Source organism: Rhipicephalus sanguineus, chromosome 10 (genome assembly GCF_013339695.2).
Source record: "Rhipicephalus sanguineus isolate Rsan-2018 chromosome 10, BIME_Rsan_1.4, whole genome shotgun sequence".
Classification (NCBI taxonomy): Eukaryota; Metazoa; Arthropoda; class Arachnida; order Ixodida; family Ixodidae; genus Rhipicephalus; species Rhipicephalus sanguineus.
The window spans coordinates 124,413,931-124,430,063 of NC_051185.1; the positions used below are offsets into that span (position 1 = coordinate 124,413,931).

The window sequence follows — 16,133 nt, forward strand, 5'->3', positions numbered from 1 at the left end:
ATATCTTATATAAAGAAATGATAAATAATTGAAATGAGCATAATGTAATAATTAAAGAACAGCACGGATTTCATAAGGGACCGTCTTGCACCCACACAACGATCGTAAAATCCCGAGCAAGCGCCCCCTTCCCCTTTTCGGGAGATTTGAAATATGCGCCAATGACCGAGCAAGCGCCCCGCCCTCCCCTTCTGCCATTTTTTCTAACCCGTTCTCCGCTACAGAATCCTGCAGCAGCAGTTCCTAGAAACCCAAGTTCTGAGTCTTTAGATATCCGCACTACTATTTCTTAGCACTTTTACAGCATAGTGCTTGGGGGTTGCATTCTGAGTTGTCACAAATTGGCGGAACATTTGAAGAACGTCTTTCCCCCCTTATCGTAACATGAAATTCCACACGAGAATTCCCTCTGGCTCAGTAAAAACTGCAAATGGTCGATTCCACAAAAGATAAAAAAACGGTGTATATTTGATGTTTCTGATATTCCTGATAATTTCGTATGTTGTGCACATATGACAGCTCAGCACGAAATCACAGTTCGTTTTCAAATAAAAATTTTTTTCAACACAGGAAAATTCGACAAGTGTCGCCGGTTGACGACGACCATTTTACAAAGAGTGTGTTTTCGTAACTTCGGAACCATGCTGGCAGCTACTCAAGCTATATATTACAAATATCTTTCTTTTTAGTGGAAGTAGAAGTAAAGAGGAAATAGCTCTTATCATTTCATAAAATTCTGAGCAAATTATGTATTTTTAAAAATTCACAAAAAACGCTGCGTTTTTGAAAATCAGTCAGATTTGGGACGCTATGGCTACTTCTGTGAACATCTTAGCTTGTTCATATTTGCAGTATGAATAGGCCTTTATGTGAATAATGACCCTCTGAATTTGTATTTCTCTAATAATTTTCAAAGTAGTAAATTTTCATGCCCGAAACACCAAAAAGAGAAAAGTGCTCCTCAATTCGAAAATCTATAATAAAAAAACCCCAATCTCAATTTTGTTCAAAGTCCCCCAAAATGTTCTCAAAGGACTGCAGAATGATATTATGAAAAAACATGTTGCATCATTTTTATTACAACAAAAGCAGAAAATGTCAAACATTGTGTTTCCAGAGCGTGGTGGCTACTGCGTAAAGGACATCTCTAGTAAAAAGAAAATACAGTAACGCGTCTTTTTTCTTCTCTGAGCTTCGCTAAACAACAGTAATGATCTATGGTCGGAAAATGCGAACTGTTTTGTAAAGAAAAAGACCGTTCCAATTAAATGCATTCGCGTGGTTTGCGACTTCACGCCAGTGTTAGACATCCCTCAGTCCACAGTATGCACTTTCAGTTGTAGCCTCCTTTTCTTTCATCTATTTCAGTTGAGTATAATTCATATCTTGAGTGCTAAAGAACGCATTCCCTCCATGCGTCTCTTATGATGTGCTGTGCCAGAATTGAGAGATTGGTATAAAAGCCAAGGTGTCTTAATGGAAATGAATTTCTGGAGAGCGGTCGCCGAGAGGTGTGGTTTTCGTTGGCCCAAATGTGTACGTTGTCAAACCTTATGTGATCAATGCAGAGTTTAAAAAGAATCGATTACGTGAAGATTGGTGGCAGTAGTTCTGGCCATGGACAAAACACGTTTTGTTTGCATTGCATCTGCTTTGTTTTGAATCTCCTTGTATCTCTTGAAGCAGTGCTGGCAGATCTGGTCTCCCTCTTGAATTCAGCGCGCATCCTACTTCATGACCCTCCGCAAAAAGACTCGATCCGATATCTTCTACATAACGAAAATTCCGCTGCAGCGGCATTTTCTTTTTGTGCACCATGAGGTAGTCCGTACAAAAAACTCGGTCATGGCTATAACGCATACCCATAGCCACCTTCAGAGCGTAGGACAGTGATCGCACCAAAGTGAAGCACAATTTGGGTGCTTAACTTCTATCTCAGGTGGTGTTTGGCTGACTGGCACAGCCGTGCTCGTTGCTGTCGTCTGCTCAGGCGGGCGTCTATCGCGCCGCCCTTTGCACCTGTCCGCCTAACGCATGCTACTCCGTTTACACGACGGCGTGTAGCGCAGGCCACTCGATCCGCCACACGATCCTCACGGTGCGGATCCAGAGACCGAGCGGGAGAGCGACGAGCGGGTGAAAAATGTATCGTATAACCAACGCCATCGACACCCCAGCATTTTCTCGTGCAGAGCGACAAAGCCTGGCAAACCATGTGCGGCTGTTGTGCTGAGGTTGCACTTGGGTACTCGCCGTTCACCACTGTCGCCATTTGAGATTTCTCACATTCTTACAATGCATGATCGACTCAGCTACACAAATTTCGCGTTTAGCTTCGTTGCTTTTATATAAGCGCATTTACTCAAAAAAAAAATTATCCAGAGGAATGAAAATGTCCGTGCTGCCCGTCGACGAGGAATATAAGTGGTGTCGCAAATGCATTTAATTGGAACGATCTTTTTATCTTTACAAAACAGTTCCCAATTTCCAACCATAGATCATTACTGTTGTTAAGCGAAGCTCAGAGAAGAAAAAAGACGTGTTACTGTATTTTCTGTTTACTAGAGATGTCCTTTACGCAGTAGCCACCACGCTCTGGAAACACAATGTCTGACATTTTCTGCTTTTGTTCTAATAAAAATAATGCAACATGTTTTTTCATAATATCATTCTGCAGTCCTTTGAGAACATTTTGGGGGACTTTGAACAAAATTGAGATTGGGGTTTTTTTATTATAGATTTTCGAATTGAGGAGCACTTTTCTCTTTTTGGTGTTTCAAGCATGAAAATTTACTACTTTGAAATTTATTAGAGAAATACAAATTCAGAGGGTCATTATTCACATAAAGGCCTATTCATACTGCAAATATGAACAAGCTAAGATGTTCACAGAAGTAGCCATAGCGTCCCAAATTTGACTGATTTTCGAAAATGCAGCGTTTTTCGTGAATTTTTAAAAATACATAATTTGCTCAGAATTTTTATGAAATGATAAGAGCTATTTCCTCTTTACTTCTACTTCCTCAAAAAAAAAGATATTTGTAATATATAGCTTGAGTAGCTGCCAGCGTGGTTCCGAAGTTACGAAAACGCACTCTTCGTAAAATGGTCGTCGTCAACCGGCGACACTTGTCGAATTTTCCTGTGTTGAAAAAAATTTTTATTTGAAAACGAACTGCGATTTCGTGCTGTGTAGTCATATGTGCACAACATACAAAATTATCAGGAAAATCGGAAACATCAAATATACGCCGTTTTTTTATCTTTCGTGGAATTGACCAAATACATGCGTATTCAATAAAGCACTTTGTTAGAAGCACTTGTTAGCAGCTCTTCCACCACCATCTTGAATTGTGGTCCTTTACCAAGCACGGCCCCCCCTACAAATCTTGTCTAATTATGTTTCATCGTAGGGGGGTCCTTGCTCGGGATTTTATGGTAGTTGAAATTTATCATGAGATAATATTGAGCGTAGACGCAGGAGGGCAGGTAGCCGGTGTGTTCCTGGATTCTCTAAAAGCTTTTGACACAGTATCACACTCACTCCTATCCTTTAAGCCTGACACACTAAACATTGATGTAACTGTATTTAAAGGGATTGAATGTTACTTTTCCCAGAGAAAACAGTGCATTATACTGAATGGAAAATGATCTGAATAGGCAGATGTCACATCAGGAATCCTACAGGGCCCCGTTCTGGGTCTACTTTTACTTTTAATCTATATGTTAATAATATTTCTGCAGGAATTTCACCTTTCATAGGATGTTTGTGGATGAAGAGTAAAATAACAACCTGCGTGACAGGCGTGCAAAAGTCCACTCGCGTTAATATAAACATCTCTGGTTGCCACTGTTATCGTTTTCCGCACAATTTCACCATATCTTTGCTTTGGAATTCCTGCCTGAGATACACGTTAATACTGTACCCTGAGATATGCATAATTGCTCACATTGCATGACCTCGGTTCCGGATTGCCAAGTTTTCTCGTGAACCGAAAAACGATTCTAAAAATTTCGGTTTTACTCCGGAACTAAATAATAGATAAAGTTTCGGTTACATTTACGTTCCGATTAAAAATACAGTTTTTTTTTCGTTTTTCGTTTTTGATTTTCATCCCGTCCCGATACACTGGACCCGGGTTCAAATCCCATCCGAGCCTTAATATTTTTTTCTCATTTCGTGCGATAGCGGTTACGGACACCAGTGGTGGCGGCAGACAACTACGGCACCAAAATCGGCTGTTGTTGTGATCTCATACCAGCTTTCGCTGTAAAACCACTAATTGTGCGGTATTGATGGCATAAATGTGCAAGTTTTGAAGAACACTACAAACACTGGCAAGCACACTTTGTGTGAAACTATTTAGCAATAACATGTCATTGGTTATGTTCCATTTGACTGGCATGTTCAATGACTGCATTCATGTATATTAAAATGGTTAAACTTCAAGCACAAGCCTGTCGATTTCATTTACTAGTGATCCTAGAATTACGAAGCTTACTATATACATAACAGTACTAGAACCTCCTTATAACAAAGTCGTATTGGCCATGAGAATACTTTTCTTACATACAGGTGAACCCCTTTATAAGAGGCACTGATGTAAGAGGCAACTGAATGTAAGAGACTCACTACAACAAAATAGGGATTGATCAGAAAATGAGAACCCTGCTTATAAGAGACACCTCATACAAGGGACAAGAACTGCTCCCCAGTGCGTCTCTCATAAAGGGGTTCAACTATATTCAGCATTTGTAATAAGCACATGCACAGAAATTAGGGGAAAAAAAAACGGTCATTTCCTTCAGGCATATGATACTTACTACAATTTCCGCAAACCATTCGTTCCATTCAAATGGAGACCATTCAAATCAAAGGACATTTTGTGTTCGTGATTATTCTGTAATGCGTGAGCTTGTATTCGCAGTGCTAATTTGGTTATTGTTCCCTAGATTTGTTAAAACCCATCTGAGTGCTATTGTGACATAACCAGCCAAGTGCGCAAATATATAAAATGTTTGTAACTTCCTGGATTTAGTAATTTATTATTTTTGTGCTTGTCAACGCTGGGCTCTGACTCCGTCTTTGGACCACGTTTGGTGTTCACTGGGACACTAAAAGGATCTACCCTTAAATTGTCCATGCTTTTGTAGGGTGTTTCGGGGGACCAACACCTAACCTAAGTCTTTGGAATCTGCCCGGTGATTGTAACCCATTCGTGGGGTGTGACACCTCCTTTATGCTCAAGAAGTTGAAATACCTCCAGCCACAAATTCTTGGAGGAAACCCGACGTTTCGAGACCGGCTTGGTCTCTTCTTCAGGGGTGACTGTGCTGATCAGGAGGGCTTCATCGCAGCTTGTTTTTGGCTCCGCCTTTCTCTTTCCCTCACATTCCGGAGGCCGTGCACGTAGATCGGAGGCATTGTTCCGAGGGACCGGTTCACATTCGCAGGTGTGTTCTGGATGTGCCACGACTCGAGTAAGAGCCTCCTTCCCAGATTCCTTTCCGTTTCTATGATGGAAGCGCCCTCGAAGTCAATTTTGTGGTCGTGCTTCTCGCAATGCTCTGCAAGGGCACTGCGTTGCATTTCCATCTTTCTGACGTCGTTTTTGTGTTGGCGCATTCTTTCCAGGAAGCACTTACTCTCGCCTATGTAGCTCGCTGGACAGTCAGCACACGACACTTTGTAGACCACGCCCTGGTGTTGCTCCCGGGATGGTCGATCTTTCGGCCGCGGTAGTAAGCGAGCGAGCGTTGAGGCCGGCTTGTGAACCACCGTGACCCCAGCTTTTCCGAGAACCCTGGCGAGCTGTTCGCTAGTTCCCGGAACATACGGGATGACGACTCGTTGGGCTGGTTTCTTCGATACCATTGTATCCGGTGGGGTGGCCAGCGTGGGAGGAGGGTCGCGTGTGTCGTTCGCAGGTGCGTCTCCGCGGTGGGGAAGCTGATCTCTCGACATGCGGCGTGCCACACGGCGGATGAAAGCTGTCGTGTATCCGTTCTTTCTTAACTCGGCCACGATCCTCTCTTCTTCTCTCTTTCTCTCCCCTTCTGATGTGCAAATGGCTCTTGCTCGTGATAAGAGTGCCGACACCACGGAAGCTTTGTGGGCAGTGGGGTGACTCGAGGTGAAATGCAAATACCTGCCGGTGTGCGTTGGTTTTCTGTACACCGAGAAGGTCATGCGTTCGCCTTGTCGTCGTACTAAAACATCGAGGAACGGTAGCGCTCCGTCTTGTTCTCTTTCCACCGTAAACTGGATTGCTTGGTCGACGGAGTTAAGATGTTCGAGGAAGCTGTCTACCGCTGTTCTCTTTATGATGCAGAAGCAGTCGTCCACATACCTCACAAATACTTTCGGCCTTTCAATAAAGGAACGCAGTGCCGCCTCTTCTACGTGCTCCATTGCGAGGTTCGCAGCTGTAACGGAGACGGCTGCTCCCATCGCGGTCCCGTTGGCCTGTCTGTAGAAGTCCCCGTTGACACTAAAGTATGTTCCCTTGAGGCAGTACTGGAATGTGAGGGAAAGAGAAAGGCGGAGCCAAAAACAAGCTGCGACGAAGCCCCCCTGATCAGCACAGTCACCCCTGAAGAAGAGACCAAGCCGGTCTCGAAACGTCGGGTTTCCTCCAAGAATTTGTGGCTGGAGGTATTTCAACTTCTTAATTCTTCCACCCAGCCAGACAGACTTCTGTCGAAATGTTTACATTTAACTCCTTTATGCTCACATGATGATGCTAAAAGTGCAAAGGAATTACCAGTTAAGAAATGCCAGATTGAGGAGCTTAGGTGGTATCTCTACTATGTTTAGTGCATGCACCCGAACACAGGTTTTTCTACACTGTGAGGGGCGAGTAATGAACTTGTGGGATGCGGAGTCGGTGAAAGGACGCATCCCAACATAAAACGTAACAACTGTTTATTAACGGAGTACCAGCAGCGGGGCGAGCATACCGACGCTGCGCTCAGTCGGGTAGCGAAGGAAGGAATACTTCCGAGCTTAGCGGCTCGGGTTTATAACAGCCGTCGGTGACGTAAGCCTCCGGTGACGCTGCGGTGGCGCTGTCCCTTATCGGAGGCGTGGTGCAGCGTACGGCCATGTCACGCCGGGCTGGCTAATGACGAGGCGGTGCCTGCGCCGGTTTGTGCGCAATGTGTCGCCACATCACCCCCCCGCGGAGTGCAGAGCCCTCAGGGTCTGTAAAAATCTGGGAGGCGTACCAGACGTCTAGAGCGTGTTGTGAAAGGAGTGGGCTGTGACGTCGGCGTCTGTGGATAGATGCCTGTGGATGGAATGGCGCTGCCCGGTTCGTTCGCAGCGATGTATGCGGGCTTGAGCCGGTCAATTGAGACGCGGACGTCGTTCCCGTTCAGGCGCAGAGTGAAGTTTTTGTCGTCGCGATTGACGACCAGGTAGGGTCCGCTGTAGGGTGGCTGGAAAGGCCTGCGGACGGTGTCGTCGCGGAGGAAAGCGTGCGTGCACGATGCCAGCTCCTTGAACACGAACGGTGTAGGCTTGCTGTGGTGGGCTGCAGGTGACGGGCGTAAGGCGGCGATGGTGCGTCGGAGCCGGGCAACGAAGTCGGTGGGATCTGACGTCGTAGTACTGGATGGCAGCGCAGCGAGAAATTCACCTGGGAGGCGGAGTGGTTCCCCGTAGACGAGCTCTGCTGGTGTAGCGTGGATGTCCGGCTTGAAGGTGGCGCGAAGACCAAGGATGACGGCTGGGATGGCCTCGAGCCAGGTTGAGTCCGGGTGGCACATAATGGCTGCTTTGAACTGTCGGTGGAAACGCTCGATCATTCCGTTGGCGCAGGGGTGGTAACTGGTGGTCCTTAAGCGTTCAAAACCGATGGTCAGCCCGAGGAACCTGAAAAGATGCGACTCGAACTGCCGTCCTTGGTCGGTGGTTACGCGGCGGGGGGCGCCGAAACGAGCAATCCAGCAGAGCTCGTCTACGGGGAACCACTCCGCCTCCCAGGTGAATTTCTCGCTGCGCTGCCATCCAGTACTACGACGTCAGATCCCACCGACTTCGTCGCCCGGCTCCGACGCACCATCGCCGCCTTACGCCCGTCACCTGCAGCCCACCACAGCAAGCCTACACCGTTCGTGTTCAAGGAGCTGGCATCGTGCACGCACGCTTTCCTCCGCGACGACACCGTCCGCAGGCCTTTCCAGCCACCCTACAGCGGACCCTACCTGGTCGTCAATCGCGACGACAAAAACTTCACTCTGCGCCTGAACGGGAACGACGTCCGCGTCTCAATTGACCGGCTCAAGCCCGCATACATCGCTGCGAACGAACCGGGCAGCGCCATTCCATCCACAGGCATCTATCCACAGACGCCGACGTCACAGCCCACTCCTTTCACAACACGCTCTGGACGTCTGGTATGCCTCCCAGATTTTTACAGACCCTGAGGGCTCTGCACTCCGCGGGGGGGGGTGATGTGGCGACACATTGCGCACAAACCGGCGCAGGCACCGCCTCGTCATTAGCCAGCCCGGCGTGACATGGCCGTACGCTGCACCACGCCTCCGATAACCACGGTCTACTCGTCAATATCCAAAAAAGCACGCTAGGCGCTTCCGTCGTCCGCTTCCTCGGCCAAGTTTCATCTGAGGGAACTCGGCCCTTGCCCCAAACTTCGTGGCCGACGAAGTCGTCCGCGGCCTCGACTTCTGCTTCGTTTACCTTGACGACATACTGGTATTCTCCCGCGACGCCGAAGAGCACCACAGGCACCTTCGTCTGCTTTTCCAACGCCTCGATGACCACGGTCTACTCGTCAATATCCAAAAAAGCACGCTAGGCGCTTCCGTCGTCCGCTTCCTCGGCCACGAAGTTTCATCTGAGGGTACTCGGCCCTTGCCCCAACGCATCTCGGACTTGCAAAATTACCCTCAACCCGCCACCGCTAAAGACCTTCGCCGTTTCCTCGGCATGCTGAACTTCTACAGGCGTTTCTTGCCACACGCAGCCGACTACCAGGCTCCCCTCCATGATGCTTTGGCTGGCCTACGAGGAAACCAACCCGTCACGTGGACACCGACGTTAACGAAAACGTTCGAAGAATGCAAAGCCGCCCTCTGCACCGCCACGCTTCTCACCCATCCCGTGCCAGACGCTCCCTTGGGACTCTTCACGGACGCATCTGGTTTCGCCATCGGCGCCGCCCTCATGCAACGCGTGGACAACACCTGGCATCCCTTGGCGTTCTTCTCCAAGAAACTCGCAGCTCGGAAAACGGCCCCTTCAACCGCCAGTTCCGCTGACGAAACCACGACAACCGCCCCGACAACTTTGCCAGCCTACTACAGGGAACTTCTGGCGATATACGAAGCAGTGCAACACTTTTGCCATATTCTCGAAGCACAGAACTGCACCATCTATACCGACCACAAGCCTCTTACCTACGCCTTCTCTCAACGTCGCGACAAACTCCCGCCTGTACAGCAGAACCAACTCTCGTTCATCGCACAGTTCACCACCGACATCCAACATGTCAGCGGGAAAGACAACGTGGTCGCCGACGCGCTTTCACGTGTAGCAGCCATCAGCTCTGTGCAGATAACAGCGGACGTCCTCGCCGAGGCCCAGACTACAGACCCCGAACTGCAGGAACTTCTCAAGGGCACGTCCTCACTACAGCTGCAACAAGTCCCCATTCCAGGGTCGGCAACCACAATCTGTTGCGACATGTCGACAGGACAAAGCAGGCCCTACGTGCCCCTGTCCCATCGCCGTGGTCTTTTCAACCAGCTCCACAACCTCAGCCATCCCGGCATAAGCGCCTCTACACGCCTCGTGGCTGACCGCTATGTCTGGCCCTCCATGCAGCGGGATTGTCGTACCTGGGCGCGCTCCTGCATTCAATGCCAACGCGCTAAAGTCACCAGGCACATCACGTCCGGGTCACCAGATGTGGGATGCGGAGTCGGTGAAAGGACGCATCCCAACATAAAACGTAACAACTGTTTATTAACGGAGTAGCAGCAGCGGGGCGAGCATACCGACGCTGCGCTCAGTCGGGTAGCGAAGGAAGGAATACTTCCGAGCTTAGCGGCTCGGGTTTATAACAGCCGTCGGTGACGTAAGCCTCCGGTGACGCTGCGGTGGCGCTGTCCCTTATCGGAGGCGTGGTGCAGCGTACGGCCATGTCACGCCGGGCTGGCTAATGACGAGGCGGTGCCTGCGCCGGTTTGTGCGCAATGTGTCGCCACAAACTCAGTAGTTCTACATGCTTGAGGTCAAGGCTTTGCAATTAGTTCTGCAACTTCCTTTTGTTTGATTAACAAAGTTTTATGTATTACTTTTATTTTCCAGGGTAATTTTGAAGGATTGATTGTTGGGCGAGTTGGTAATTCATGATGAATGCAAATAGCGCAAAAAAATGTAAGACTAGACGAAGAAGGCTACAGCACAAGCACACTTTTGACACAATTGACACAATTTTGACACAAGTGAAATAAATTGTGTGGCGAGAGCGAGGCAAGTGGAGAGTGGCACTGGTAGGGAGAGAGGCATGCTGGGCCATGCGGCCTTGCGGTGTGGCGAGAGAGAGGCTCGCTCGGAGGGGATGAGGTGTACATGCAATGACGCCTCAGCAGCATACTTGGCAAGGCAGGCAGCAGTGCTTGCATCAATGCTTGCGTTCCAGTGCAGCCATGATAGTAATATACGTGTTTTGGGCGAGTGGGCGGCTGGAATGAGCAATCGTCGCCCCATAGCTTAACATTGTGAGAAATAAAGAGAAACGATACAACACAGAAATACTTAGAAATACCTGCAGAAAAAAAAACGTACAAAGACAATAGCCTGACGATCGAAGGGGGCATCAGCTCAGCTCTTTTAACGGCTTTCAGCGAATGGAGCTGGCTGCATTTTTTTTTTTGATCATCAAACCATGGCATTTATCTAGTGTGGAACTATGCCAAAGGAGCCAGGAAGAGCATAAATATCAGTTAGAAAAGCTCAAGAGTTACTCCGTGAATCTTGCCAGGGGCAGTGATTTTGTTTTTGCCATCGTCGTCCAACTAAGGCGATTTCCATGAGCCTTGGAGCAGCCATAGTATTACACTTGCTAAACCATTCTTGGTTCGATCATTTGTAAAGGTGTGTGTCGAGAAGTGAAGATGGAAGCAGTGGCCTCATAACATTGGTGCAACATTCGCAATATACACACTGGCCACTCAAATTGCACTTCACGGCAGTTTGCTGCTATATGTACAGACAGGTCCACTGTTAAAGGGAACACTTGCGTCCAGGGTACGTCCGGATTTCGCCTTCATGGAAAAGCACAGTGGTTTAGATTTGCATAAAACTAGTGGTGGTTGATAGTTCTGACTCCTTTTAATAGACTAGTGCCGTGCACGAACAATGTTTCCGCATCCACTTGCCGTTAAGAGGTATGAAATATGAGGGGTGCTCATTCGAGTGTTCCCTTCAACAGTGGACCATACTGTACGTCTGCTTCTATGTGCTCTGTAACACATGACCACCATAGCAAGTATCGACATCTCGAGAAGTTTTGCCCAACCACGATATGTTAGAACTAGGCTTTTTCAGTTGCATTAGTGTTGTTGTCAATACCAGTGCATATGTCTAACATGTACTTGTACTTAGATCAGGCTACGCTCAGTTCTAAAGGTACTATACGAATCTCATGTATGTACAGCACACACGTCTTTGTTCATTCAACGGGATGGGGAACTGTGCTAATCGCACATGTCAGTGCAGACGCCGCCGCGTGATGGAGAGCGCCGAAGCAGTTATTTGTCCGCTATGAAGTACAATCCCAGCAGAAGGCAGCTTTACCTTTTTGTCTGCAAAAAATTGTGGATACCCACTAACCGGGGCCATTGATGGCAGCAGCATAGCAAGAATCGACATCTCGAGAAGTTTTGCCCAACCACGATATGTTAGAACTACCTAGGCTTTTTCAGTTGCATTAGTGTTGTTGCCAAAAGAAAATAGTAATACAATTGACCCCTTTATAAGAGACACGCACTGGGGAGCAATTGTACCTTATACCTTATATGACCTCGTACCTCATATGAGACGTCTTTTTTAAGCTGGGTACCACAATCTCATTTTCTGATCAACCCTTATTTTGATGTGGGCACACTGGTGCTTATACCCAATTCTGTCTCACATCAGTGTCTCTCGTAAAAGGGTTCAACTAACAATACTGTGAGTTAATGGCTATCTCACTGTCAGTGCTTTACACAAAGTCAGGAAGCAGGTAAGCCGCTGCAGTGTTAGGTTTGTTGGTCTCTGGTTAGGCTCTGCATCATCAGGTATTGCTACCACCATTTGTCCATCTTGTACACCATCTTCAGTAGCCCAGCCAAAACTCTTGACTTACGTTTTTTACATAGTGAGCCAACGTGATGACAACATTGCTAGGTGTTTCACTTTGTGGTTCAGTGCTTGCACAAACTTCAAAACTCAATTTTAGGCTGCATTTGTGGCTGATACTGTACAGCCAGCACCTATGTGCTCCCATCAGTGAGATGTAGCAGTCAAAATGTGTTTGAATTTTTGTGTCAGGACTCCCTTAAAAGAACAACTTCAACCTCACATTCTTGCTTCCTGCCACAAAGGTACCTAGGTATCGTTTTATGGTCACTATTTCTTTCAATGTGCCCAAATTCACAGATCCTGCCACAAGCGCACCATATCTCGCACAACAACCATCCATGTAGCTGTGTACCCGCCTCTTGCCCATACAACATCGTACAAACAAAGGCCAGAGAGTGGAATGGCCTTGATACCACTCTCATCACTTTTGCTTGTCCCATAAAGACTGTGTCGAAGAAATACCTTACTGAACACAGTGGCCTGTCATATTATGGCCCTAACCAGGAGCCCATGAAGCACGAAAGAAATAAAAGTGCTTTATTCAACCAGAACAGTGGTCATGTTTTGTCAACAAATTTAACATAACATAAGAATAACAGCATTACCCCTGATCCTTGAGACGTCACTTCCAGGTTTCCCTGCACAGCTCCTTTGGCTGTGATGGAGCCATCCTCCACAGTGAGAACCACAGCGTTGGCCTGTATGCAAAAAAAAAGCCAGCTGGTATGCATAAGCAGGCAGATACAAACGTCTGCAACAAAGCACGAGTATGGCAGCTGCGAAATTACAACATTCAAAACCCAGGCTTTACGAGGGGCTGCTTTTCTGCCGACCAGCCCAGCTTGTCAGCTGCTCTCATTACGGTATGCTCAACAACCAGACACAGCTGTGTTTTCCCACTCCTGTCACAGTTGCACACGCTAATCTTTTTCCATTGCAGCAGTACGGTCAATGGCCACGGAACAATAATCCAATGATGAGATTTCATGAAAACAGAAATATGAAATTATAGAAATTGTACTATGAAAGATTTTAACAGCACAAAAATACAGAAAATCCAGGAAGACACACAGACACAGCACTGAAATTGTACATTTTACATTGCTCTTTCTGCCCTGTAATTTGTGATGTATTCTAAAATACAACTGACGTTTTAACTAAGGTGCTAGAAGAATCTACTCATGAACTAGTTGATGTATTTCTTGATATATACTAAGTATGTGCAGCCCAAAGTAACAGCACCAGTCTTTGTCATTCCTGTGTCTCCATTTTGCCTTCGCTCAGCGAACTGGGTGTGTGGGAACAGACAACGGACGAAGGAAGGACCATACAATGCAGCCTTGGGCCTTCAGAAAGTGTGGTTGCCATCCACAATCTTACCGCAATCGCGTTGTTGGCCACCAAAGCTTCAGAACCTGCCACGACAAACTTGCTTCGTTTTCGTTTTTACTCCGCACACACGAACAGCGTGGGCACTATCTATGATCGTGTCGACAGCAACTGGGGTCAATGCTGTGACAAGCAGCTAGTAGTTTCGTTTTCGCTGTGTGCCTTCAGAACTGTGTAGTTGCCATCCATTACTGCGCATTAGCAAGCGAGGTTTATTCAGCAGCATGTGCAGTGCTCAACTGTTTTATTTCGACTGTGGACGTAGGCCGCGCGCTTGCCTTCAGAAGTGCGGGAATGCTATGATCCTGTCTTTAGCAACCACGGTTTCATCCACAATGGATGCGACGTTCGGTAGATTTGTTTTGACTTTGGGCAATGTGGTGCAATATCACAAAACTCAAACATGGTGGAAGCTGTTGAATATGAAGAGCTTCAGCCGTGGTACACATGCTGACCACAGCTGACCACAGTATGCGGACCATGGGATCGCATGCCAAAATGCATCGCCGCGCCATCTGCTGACCCGGCGACTGCAGTCGAGAGCACCATTGAAGCAGCGGTGTGCATGCGCGTCCCGTCATATCAGGTGGCCTCTCATCTCGCTTTGTCTGATGTGGTTACGGCGCTCGTAGATAAAACATCAACTGGGTGTCGCTTGCTTTGCTCCATCACATCTGCGCCGTTGTTTTCTGTAGTGGCTGGAGCGGGGCCGGCTTGAGTGAATGGCGCGCATCGCTTTTTGCATTAGTAAATTAGCCTAACTAAGCATCGCTAACATCATCTAACGTAGTAAAGTCAAGCATAATTGATTAAGTTTTCTGCTGACGCCACATGGCATCACCAGAAAACTCAGCCAAACTTGCTTTTGCCGCGTTAAGCCTAGTTCAGCTTAGATGAGACTAGTTAAGCCAAGGCAACTATAGCCGAACCTAATTGAGCCTAGTTAAACATGATATCACCTAATAAGGCCCAGCATAGGTACGTTTAATTAAGTTAACTAATTAAGCCTAGCCTTCCAGCTTGCTGCCATGTTAAGCCAAGTTAAGCTTAGATGAGCCCAGCTGAGTCAAGTGTAGCGATATTTATTAGGCATAGCTGAACGTGGTATCGCCCAAATAAGTCGAGCATACTTATGTCTAATTAGGCCAAACCTAACTGTGGCCAATTAATCAAAGTCGAATTCTCCATGAGCCCACAGAAGCCAAGCTCAGGAAGGTGCTAATTACTCCTGACCAAGATGAGCCTAATTAAGCTCAATGATGCCTAATTAAGACTAAAACAAATGATGACTAATTAAGTAGTGTGAAACCGAACCAAACCCACCCGAGATACCTGAGTTTCATGTTGCATAATTATGCTAATGACTCTTAAGCTAATTATGCGAAGCCAAGATAGGTAGAGATAAATCTGATTAAACATAGTTGAGCATGGTATCGTCTAATCAATCCGAGCATAATTAAATCCACTTTGGCCATGCCTAATTAATCCAAGCAATGCAAGTCGAATTCCTAATGAAGCTAGTGAAGCCAAGCTCAAGAAAATGCTAATTCTCGCTGACTAAGTTGGATGCAATTAAGCTCGATTAATCCTCATTAACGCTAATTAAGCTGATACTAATTAGGACTGTTAAAGTTGTGTGATATCCAAGCAAACACACCCGAAATACTTGAGTTTAATCAGATTTGTCTAAACAGATTTGTCAATGCTTAATTTGGAGTAATTAGTATAACGAAGTCTCATGAAATTCAAGTATCTCGGTTGTGTTTGGTTCGATCTCACACAACTTTAGTCAGTCCTAATTATTCTTAGTCTTATTTAGCTAAAACGAGGCGTAGTTGAGCTTAATTACTCTCGACTCGGTCAATGGTAATTAGCATCTTTGTCAGCTTGGCTTCCCTAGCTTCGTTGGGAATTCGACTTGCACTGAATGCATGAGTATGCATTACTTGGATGCGGCCTAACTGAATTTAATTATGCCCGGATTGATTAAGCGATACCATGCTCAACATGTTTAATCAGACTTATTTCTACTTACATTGGTTCTGCTTAATTAGAAAAAATTAGCATAAACACACTACATGATACTCTGGTATCCAGGATAGGTTTGGTTCGATTTCAGGCTACTTATTAGTCCTAATTGGTACTAGTCCTAATTAGCCATAAATAAAGTTTATTGAGCTTAGTAAGGCTCGCCTCGGTCAGGAGTAATTGGCGCCTTCTTGATCTTGGCTTCTCTGGACTCATCGGGAATTTGACTTGGACAGATTGGTCATAATTGGGATGACTTATTTAGACAATCATGCTTGGCGTAATTAAGCTATACCATGCTCATGTATGCTTAATTACATTTCGCTATACTAACCTTGACTCA

General features: G+C 46.7%; 1 protein-coding gene across 1 annotated transcript in view; it reads right to left on the minus strand.

The window, feature by feature from the left end:
* Window positions 1–16,133, minus strand: part of LOC119372425 (uncharacterized) — a 53,265-nt gene that overhangs the window by 23,186 nt on the left and 13,946 nt on the right. The window contains exon 3 of the mRNA XM_037642904.2: window positions 12,979–13,071. Coding sequence (XP_037498832.1) covers window positions 12,979–13,071 — 93 coding nt within the window. The remainder of the gene's footprint in view (window positions 1–12,978; window positions 13,072–16,133) is intronic.